Source organism: Eucalyptus grandis, chromosome 6 (genome assembly GCF_016545825.1).
Source record: "Eucalyptus grandis isolate ANBG69807.140 chromosome 6, ASM1654582v1, whole genome shotgun sequence".
Taxonomy (NCBI): domain Eukaryota; kingdom Viridiplantae; phylum Streptophyta; class Magnoliopsida; order Myrtales; family Myrtaceae; genus Eucalyptus; species Eucalyptus grandis.
This window is the reverse complement of record NC_052617.1, coordinates 22,516,464-22,526,895: the sequence shown is the minus strand read 5'-3', so window position 1 is coordinate 22,526,895 and position 10,432 is coordinate 22,516,464. Positions and strand designations below refer to the sequence as shown.

At 41.8% G+C, this 10,432-nt stretch overlaps 1 protein-coding gene across 1 annotated transcript; it reads right to left on the bottom strand.

Annotated features, from left to right (window-relative positions):
- Positions 1–8,291: 8,291 nt before the first annotated feature.
- Positions 8,292–10,064, bottom strand: LOC104448919 (stemmadenine O-acetyltransferase). The gene is made up of 2 exons (XM_010062856.3): positions 9,362–10,064; positions 8,292–9,060 (listed from the first exon to the last, which is right to left on the bottom strand). Exons 1-2 carry the CDS (start codon positions 10,027–10,029, stop codon positions 8,316–8,318), a joined length of 1,413 nt encoding a protein of 470 aa, XP_010061158.2. The 5' UTR covers positions 10,030–10,064; the 3' UTR covers positions 8,292–8,315.
- Positions 10,065–10,432: the final 368 nt, after the last annotated feature.

Sequence of the window (10,432 nt, the reverse complement as noted above, 5' to 3'; positions counted from 1 at the left end):
TAATGATGACAAAAAGGGGAGAACCAATTTGAACAAACATTATTTTAAAACTTTATTTGAAGTGACTTTTGTGTTTATGTTTATTTTTGAGTATGACTTGAGAACTTGAACTTGAGTGTTAGACTGAATTGGTTGTGGATTTTGATGCTTGATTTGGTTGCATTTATATCAAGTATTGTTACATGGTATTACTCATGAAAGACTAACCAATTTGCTGTGGATGCGAGTCTGGTTGTTTATTAATCTTTATGAGTTAGCCATATTGCTTGAGAAATGTTTTTGCAGGTCAAAGTTGTTCAAATCTTCAAGAAAGTTTTGTCACCATAAAAAAGGGGGAGATTGTTGGAGAAATCTTTCCAGAATATTTTGAAGCTGACAAAACATTTCTATCAGTCTAAGTCTGGATATCGATAGTTAAAGTCTCAAGACATTGTTATCTCAAGACTCAAGACTCAAGACTCAAGACTCAAGACTCAAAATTATTCTCACTGACAGTCTTTCTAATCCAGTGTTGAAGAAAATCCAAAGTCGAGGTTTATGGTTGAGGATTTGATTCTATCCTCTCGGAATAGATTCTTTGGTTGGATAATCATTTCGGATTCTTTAATTCTTATCTAAGATCAATTGAAGATCCGATGGTCGACGAAATAATCTTGGATTATTCTATTCTTGGAAACCGAGATCCCGATTGTATGGGCGAACAGATTGATGGGCTATCATCGATTCCTTAAATAGCTCGGATGATCTTCTTGATTGATTTCGTCCAACGGGTAGATTGGAGGAATTCCTTTGGTAAGTGCCAACGGCTATGATGGCATGAAGGAGTATAAAAGGAAGATGTTCTAGTTGTTTTAAGCGTGTGATCGATAGAAAAATTCCAGAGTCTGAAGATCCTTGATTGTTAGTCGAGGCGAGCGAAATTGTACACAGAGAGTGTTTATACTTGGTAACGCCTTGAGCGAGTGTGGTAGATCATCTACACCTAGAAATCAAGGAAGATCAACACTGTAACAACTCTTTGATTATAGTGGAATCCAGCCAATCGGCTGTCAGTGCAGAAGAGTGGACGTAGGCTTGAATCAAGCCGAACCACTATAAAGCGAGTGTTCAATTCTCTCTTTCCTTTACTCAGTCTTGCGATTGAATTTTTAACTGTTGCAAATTCTTTAATTGTTTAAATATCGTGCAAGCTTCGAGAAATTTTTTTATATACCTATTCACCCCCCCTCTAGGTACTCGTACTAGCTATTTCAACTTCTACTCTCCTCCATGCAGCGGCGCAAGGCAGGAATTTCCTGACCGTTTCGAAGTCTGGCCGGTGGAGTAGCCGCGATAGGGCAAACTCGGCCCTGGCCTCGACAAGGAGAACGCCCTCGTCATCACACTCGATGGAGAGGCCGTCACCGTTGATCTTCCCGCCAGGGGATAGAACGGCGGTAGAGTTTCGGACAGAGATTGCTTCAGAAGTTGTATCATGCGTGAGGGTGTTGTGGCGGCTCGATCAGCTTCTTCGATGGTGTAGAAAAGGACCAAGGGAACGTAAAGAGTAGGGACGAACTGATCAAGAAGAGACAGCTTATGGATTTTGAGGTGGTTTGGTGTGGGACTATATGGTTTCACGAATTCCCTGGATACCACTACGACCTCCATTTTGGATGTGGTTTGGTGTCTTAATTTGTAGCGTGTGCGGATATATATATAGGTTCGATGCCTAAGTACTAATTTTAAGAGTAGCTTAAAAGTTTTTGGGTCTTGAGAGAGGAGTTCTATGTGATAGATGGTATGTGCAATCCATTTATTATGGGGAAAATTACCAAAACATCATAAATCTAATATAAGTTTATAAATTCAGTCATAAACATTTTTTTTTTGCTGATTTAGTTCTAAATATTTTATATTTGTGTCAATTCAGTTCATCGGGTTAATTTTGATCAGCCAGTATTAACGTGGACATTGGTCGGCACTGGCTATTCAGCCAATGTGATGTGGCAATTTTTAAATATTTTCTTTTATTTTTTTTCATTTTTTTCTTTCCTTCCTTCTTTAGCCGATCATTGGCCATTAGTGAAGCTTGCCTTCACCGTCGCTGGGAGAGGTCATGCCTTGACCTAGCCTCACCGTGGTTGGGTAACCTTGACCTTGCTGCCCTCACCCTCACCTAGATCTAGCAAGGTCATGCCTTGCTAGAACTATGGGCAAGGTTGAGCTCACCTAGCCATGATGTGGCTAGCCATCGCCTAATGATGGTGAGCACGAGCCTCACTCGTGGCGACGATGTCGACCTCGTTGGCCTTAGCCGTTGCTTGCTCCGGCGACTAGGCAGAGGAAAAAAAAAAAAAAAAAACAATAACAAAAATAAAGAGAAAAAAAGAAGGAAAAATTCAAAAAAAAAAAAAAAAAAAGCCACATCAGCATTGGTCGGTGTCCATGTCAATACCGGCAAGCCAAAATTGACCAAATGGACTAAAATGGTACAAATGCAATAAGTTTAAAACTGAATTGGTACAATTATAATATGTTTATAATTGTTTTGATAATTTTCCGGTTTGTTGCACAATTTTCTTCCGATGTCAATAACATGAGTAGTTAATAGTTTGAAAGATTGATAAATCTAAATCAATGGGGTTCGATGTCGATTGTGTACAGAAATTGCACTGGCCGACTAATACGTTGGGAAATTATCGAAAGACCCATGATAATCGAACTATGCGGGTGCATCTCGACTTTCGAGTTTGATAGTTCTCTCGTCGAATCCGATAACATCACCAAAATTCAACTGATTAGGCTCCTTTCAAGCCAGAGGGGGGCAACTTTAAATCCTTCATTTAAGCGTCTGGAATTTTTTTTATATGCGTCACACCACTTTCGAACCTACGAAGGCGACCCGCGGCATTCGATTCTCCTCTTTTTCTCCCACGAAAGTTTCCATTTTCATATTCCAGCCGCCGCTTCTGTACGAAGATGAGGAAAGGTGACGCTACCGTCAACTGCACCGGCCACGCCGGCTGTAATCATGAGAGAGACGACGAGGAAAGCGGTTTAGCCCGCTGTTATTAATGCTAAGAAAGATGCTAGGCTCTGCCAGCGGTGAGCCATTAGAACTGTTTTGATAATTTCTCGGATTGTTACACAATTTTCTTCCAACATCACTACCATGAATAGTTATAGTTTGAAAGATTGATAAATCTAAATCAATGGGGTTCGATGTGGATTGTGGACAGAAATTACACTGGCTGACTAATACGTTGGGTAATTATCGAAAGACCCACGATAGTCGAACTCCGTGGATGCATCTTGACTTTCGAGTTTGATATAGTTCTCTTGTCGAATCCGATAACATCACAAAATATCAACTGATTAGGATCCTCTCAAGCTAAAGGGGGGCAACTTTAAACCTTCATTTAACCGGCTCGAAATTTTTATAAGCGTCACTCCACTTCGAACCTACGAAGGCCGCGGCGTTCAATTCTCCCCTTCATCTTTCTCCCACGAAAGTTTCCATTTTCATACTCCAGCCGCTGCTGCTGTACGAAGATGAAGAAAGGTGACGCTATGGTCAACTGCAACGGCCACGCCGGCTGTAATCATGAGAGATAGACGACGAGGTGAGCGGATTAGCTCGCTGTTATTAATGCTAAGAATGATGCTAGGCTCTACTTGCCGGTAGCCGTTAGCCAGGACGGTGGACGCGACATCTACAACGGAGGCCCCTTTGGATATGCAAGGAGAGGACAACCGAAATGAGATAGAAAGAGAGTTGCATTTGGTTACACATTGAAATCGAATTTTCATGATTTGAATTTTTATAGTTTCAAATTGCTATATACGTAAGCAATTAGCTAAGAGCCTATTTCGTAACATTTTTGTTTCGGGAAATAATTTCTTTTTTTAGAAATAATCCTTTATTATTTTTATTTCATAGAACAATTTATGAGTAAAAAAAGACGTTTAATAACTATACAAAATTTCTATTTTTGGAATAAAAAAAGAACATGAATGAGTTTTGTATAGTCCACAATTTTTTTTTTTTTTGGTAATGTAGTATTTCTTTCAATTTCTTAAGATTTTTTTATTTTTTTTTTCTTTTCTTCTCGCCACCCATTGCTCGCCACCGGTTGACTGCCTTTGTTGTCTACTGCCACTAGCCGCCAAACATCGTCCGCCGCCACCAGCTGCACCATCGACCGATGAGTGTGGTGATTTACTTTTTTTTTTTTTTTTTTTTTTTTTTACTTGTTGTTTTTGTTCCAATCTTATTCAAAAATAGAAAAATTATTTGACATCACCAAATATATTTCTGCTCTTTTTTTATTCTACAGAAAAAAAAAAATAAAGAACAGAAACGTGGCATGCATGCCCTAAGTGTGTTTGTGTGTTTAATTTCTTCGATACAACGGTTACCTAAGTGCATTGACTCGTGAGAAAGTATAGGGTGCAACTGTGATAGCCACGTCTTAGTCCATTCCGTGAGTGACATTTGTCGCTTGTGGGCCCACCTTTTAGAATACTTGCAAGCCTACTCTCTCCTTCGTTTCTCTCTCTTCTTTTTAATGTTTTCTTACCTTTCTTTTTGCCTTCAAAGACCATGGACGACACTTGCACCATGAAAGATAGCGGCTGGGCATAGACAACCCGCTCAGAGCATGTCGACACTCATCCATGGCTGTCGTCTATGTCGTTCGGGCATGCTATTGATCCCCTAGGTATCCATAATTGTCATATAGCCATGGACGACCCCAAGCCCTCCCTTAGCCTCTGCATCCTTGAGGTTCCCAACGACTCTGATGTTGTCCACCATTCGCAAGGCCTCGAATTCGTTGGTGGAGTTCGCACAGGACCAGAGAGGAGACCTAGTGCTCTCGAGCCCTGATTTCCAGCAACTCTCCATCGAGCAGCTTGACATCTTCCCATCGAATCTTCCATTTCGATGTTCTTCTCTCGATCTGTCCCTTGGAGCTTTTTCTCTCTTGTGAATTTGTTTTGCGTAGAAATGGAATTCAAAAGGATCATAGAATCAAATTGAGGATCCCTCTGAATTTGTTTTGCTTAGAAATGGAATTCAAAAGGATCACAGAATCAAATTGAGGAGATCTTTTCGTTGTAGATTTTGGTCATTTCTCAGCCCATGGAGAGAGAGAAGGAGGGAGGAGGAGGGAGAAAACGCGCTTTGTCTGAAGAGAGAGAAGAAGTGGGGGAAGAGGAGGAGAGAGAAAACACGTAGTGATTTTGTGTAGCTTTATTTTCTTTCACATTTATTATTTTTATTTATTTTACTTTCTTTCCTACTTTGAATTGAAAGGACGGGATAAGATGGAAAACCGAAAATCCGAATTGAAAAAGGCAAACATAACTAGATTTTTGGTTCGGTTTGTGTTCAGTTTGGATCTCTATTTGGTTCGGTTCAGTCACTTATCCTAATAGTTTTGGTTCGGTTCGGTTCGGATTTTCGAAAGACACAAACCGCACCAAATCGTTGACACCCCTACCTTCCATCATCGCCCCATTATAACGGCAGAGTTGCTAATATCAGGGTATCAATGGTTTGGTTCGGTTCGGGATTTTTGAAAATCCGAACCGAATCAAACCTTTAGGATAAGTGGCTAAACCGAACTGAATAAAGATCTAAACCAAACACAAACCGAACCAAAAATCCGGTTCGGTTTGGTTTTTTCAATTCAGATTTTTGGTTTTCCATCTTATCCCGTCCTTTCAATTCAAAGTAAGAAAGAAAGTAAAAAAAAAAATGTGAAAGAAATTAAAGCTACACAAAACCACTACGTGTTTTCTCTCTCCTCCTCCACTTCTTCTCTCTCTTCAAACGAAGCGCCTTTTCTCCCTCCTCTCCTCCTTCTCCCTCTCCATGGGCGAGAAATGCCCAAAATCTGCAATGAAAAGATCTCCTCGATTTGATTTTGTGATCCTTTTGAATTCCATTTCTAAGCAAAACAAATTCACAAGAGGGAAAAAGCTCTAAGGGACAGATCGAGAGAAGAGCATCGAAATGGAAGATTCGATGGGAAGAGGTCGAGCTGCTCGATGGACAGTTGTTGGAAATCGGGGCTTGGGAGCACCAGGCCGCCTCTCTGGTCCGGGGTGAACTCCACCGGCGAGTTCGAGGCCTTGTGGATGGTGGACCCACCCCACCATAATCAATTTCGGAGCAACGAAAACATGCTCTGCAACCACGAGGTCAAGAAACCAGTGCCCTCAATTCGAATGATGAGCCCAACAACGAGATGGAAGCATGCTTGCAATCTAGGAGGATTTTGGAGGAGATTGAGCGATTAGGGTTTCTGAGTGGCTGAGAGGGTGAGAAAGAAGAGAGATTAGGGTTTGAGGGCTTTTTTTTTTTTTTTTTCTAAAAAAAAATTAGAGTTAAAAGTCAATTCTTTTAACCCAGACCAAAATAACCTGAATTGGCAAAAAATAAAAATAAAAAAGAGGATGATTCTTCAATTATCCGAACCGAAACTAAACCGAAATACATGCAATTTCGGTTCGGTTCGATTTGGTTTATGGTTCGGTTTTTGACACCCCTAGCTGGTATCCAAGTTGACATTGTTGCGGGTTCAAGTCAAGCTGCCTCTCCATTGTCCTCATGTTGACGATCGATGCCGCTAAATTTGACCCGGTCGAATTTCGGATCAGGAGTCGCCATCGTTTGGGGCCATGGCTCTAGATTTGGAAGCTTGGCTAGATCTACATAAGTAATTTTCGCTTGCCATGTAAGATAGACTACGAGTAGTAGCTGAAGAGTTGATTTGCTCCCCTCTTCGTTGTGACGAGGAAGTTCTTGCTGGGGCTACCTCACAAGGCCAATCGCCCCTTCAAAGGAAAAGAAAATGTGGTACAAGAAGAACAAACCACTGAAGGATGGGAGCCTAGCCAGCCTGCAACCACCACTAAAGAAGTTGAGCAAGTGATGGTGGCACTAGAGCTCCTTTTGTTTTGTGGAAAATAACTCTCAACAAAGTATTTTTTGAATTTTCCAGCGTTTGTTTCACAAAAAATAAATTGGTGAGGAAAAATATTTTCAATCAACGAAAAAAAGTCTTCTAAAATAGGGAAAAATGCTTTTCACTTTTCAATTAGGGGAAAATATTTTCCTCACTCACTCTCTTATCTTATAACCTTGCTAGCCCCCTCTTTTTTTTTCTTTTTTTTAAATTTGAATTTTTAATTCTTTCTTTTCTTTCCTTCTGTCTTGGCTGGCCATGGTGATGACTAGCAACCAGCCACAAGCAAACTCAAGTTCGCCACTCACTAGATTGGCAAGCTCGAGATGGCCACTCATCGTATAGGTGAGCATGAGCCTCTGACTTGCTGATTTGGTGAGGCTCAAACTTGCCGGCCGTGGGAGAGCTCAAGCTCGCCTTTGACTAGGTGCCAACCGTCACCGTGATCAGTGGTCGAATGAAGGAGGAGGAGGAAAACTTCGAGCCTACGGAAAGTTTTATTCTTATCCGTCCGTTGAGTCAACCCTCTTTCTCTGACATGATCACCAGCTCACCTTCAATTCCCTTCTTTCCCGTCAATCTGTTGCCAATCATTTTGTTGAGTTCAGGAGTCTAGACAATCGCGGCATTTTCATGACTGCGTTGTTTGAAAACTCCATCTGAACTACTTCTGCACTCTTCAAAGAAGAGATCTGTTATGATGTTGTTGCGTTGTTCTCTTCAAATCTCCACCTTATCAAACCGTGACAGTGTCATATATTTTTTTCCGGCAAACAAAATTACATTGTTACTATTGAAGCGATCGCTGATCTCGTCAAATTCCCTCTTTGCCATTTTAAGAAAATCTATATAAGCCATACAAATGCTTACTCCTTCGTACTTGAAAGTTCTGAGTTGATCCTCGGAGACAAAAATCCCACTAAGCATGCTGCCACTGAAAGTCAACATGATCTACAAGATTCTGATCATGCGCCTGCACCCTAAATCATCATCAACAAATGACATATTGTACTGTTTGTCCCAATATGAAGATCAGTACAAGTTGTTGTGCTGTTTGCATTCCCGTTATTGATTAGTACCGCAAGTCAAAGTCAAGCCACGAGCTGAGCTCGAGACGAGAAACCTATATCAACCCACAATTCATTAGAAAATGATATATATATATATGTATGTATGTGGGTATGTCAAATTGGAACGTGAGAAATATAAATTGGAATTGTGCTTTAGAAAACAATACAAATATATATATATAAATGTCAAATGGGAGCATGAAATAACAAATAAGAAGAGAAATTCAAATTGGATACTTGTGCTTTAAGAAAAAAAAAATCAAAATTACTTCTAATAAGAAAGGACGAATTACAAATTACTTTTCAACAGCATCTTTAAGGGACTCGGATCAACAACAGCGAATTCCAGAATCTCTGGGTCTTTCTCCAAGGCTAGAAGCCTATTTTCATCTGAAAGAATCCACGCCTCGATCCCATTTCCACATCTAGTGTCCGACAAAAACACGTAATTAATGTTTGGGATCTCTATAGGTTTTTTCCCTGGTAAGCCAATACTGGTCACCCAAGCCGGATTTCCCCAACCAAAATTAATCTCATAAAGCCCGAAATTGCACATACTAGTAAACCCTAGATAGTCCAGCTTATTATTATTGATGTTGCCGCCACCGCCGCCATTCATACCACCAGAGATGACCTCCTTAATTTCTCCGACGGCCTCGCGCAACTTCAAGAATCCGCCCTCGCCTTGCAGACCTTTGACCAAGTCGCCGTCGACTCTGGCCGTCGCTTCCCGGAGCCGGCCTGCGATGATGGCCAGGTCATTGGACTCGGTGGGACAAAACCGTGCGACAGCCAAGAAGAGGTGGTTCCCGACGGCATAGTTGGGGATGGTCGGCGTGGCTCGCCGGCGCAAGTCCACGTAGTGGGCCATCAACATCGCCTTCGGTTTGGGGTTGACCGCTGCCATCATGGATTTGCATATTAAGGCGGAGACGGCTTCCACACGGCTCGGTTTCTGGAGACGCGAGCTTGTTGCTTTGTCCTTCATTCTGGCTATGGCGGACGCGTCGAACACCAATCTTCTTGCACCACACCTGAGAGAAATGGTTGGAACGTGTCTACCCATTAAAGGAAAAATCCATTTCGATTTTCGTTTATCGAATTTTTTAACATAGTATCTGGTGCACATCGATAATAACATCTTATACAAGAAATGAGTCTGAATATGTAATAACAAGTAATGATATCTTAATGAAATTAGTCACTTTTTCATATGAACAGTCACAATCCAGACAGATATACCTCACCGTTGGATTATGCTTGTTATTATTATTATTATTTTTTTTTATCGTGCTTCTAACTGATTAAAAAGGTAATGGAAGCGACTCGTCCTACCAGCCTCTTTGGTAGCAGGGAGCATACACGCTCGCGAACGACAGCTTTTCCGGGAATGCTTCATATTGAGGAAACAGCGACAGCGTCGTGTCGAAATCCGGCCATACATCGTCCATGGACTCGTGGGCCCTCGCAGCCCAAGCCTTGAGAAAAGTGCTCATGCCGACCCCGTCGGCGACCACATGCGCAACCAACATGCCAACCGCAATCCCACCACAAGCGAAGGTGGTCATTTGGACCATCGCCACTCGAGATCCGGTGTCGACTAGCTTGAAAGTAGCCCCCGGAAGGAAGTCTTGAATAGCCCGGGGGTCTGGCCGGTCGAGGAACCGTGAGAGGCTCGATTGAGCCCTAGCTACCGAGAAGGGGATACCTCCATCGTCGCACTCAATGGAGAGGCGGTCCTTGATCTTCCCAGCGAAGGGGTAGAAGCGGGTGAGGGATTGGGAGAGCGAGCTCTTTAGGGTGCGTGAGATTTGGGATGTGGAGAGGGTTGTGTCGTGATCTTGATAGAAAAAAACAAGGGCACTGTACCTTGAATGCATCAATTGATCAAGGAGTGATAGCTTGTGGATCTTTAGGTTGTCTGGGGTTGGGTTAGAGGGCTTGATGAATTCTGTGGATATCACTTCGATCTCCATCACGTTATGGTGCAGTTCTCTTCTCATGTTTGCTCGGAGGGTTTCTACTTATATCACCATTATAGTTAATCATAATGACTATAGATCGGCCAACCCACTTGCTATATCGACAGATGGCGATATAATAAAGAAGAGATTCTTACATGTTGACTACCCCGCCTTCTCGGACATCGTCCCATCCGATCTCATTTTGTTCTTTTTCTTCCGATAGTCGTAATAATTTGCTCCTATAAATTTATCATGCCCTTCACGCTACTATTTATAAATCTTAGCTTTCAACCAAGTCAAACGTATGGAACTTATCTTCGGTGCTAAGAATCTTAAAACAAGTAGACTTCTAACAAACAAAATCTTTGAAGGCTGCTAGTCATATTAGGCGGCGATTCTAATCAAAGCCTGCCGTGTGGGTATCAACTAGCTCCTTTTTTCC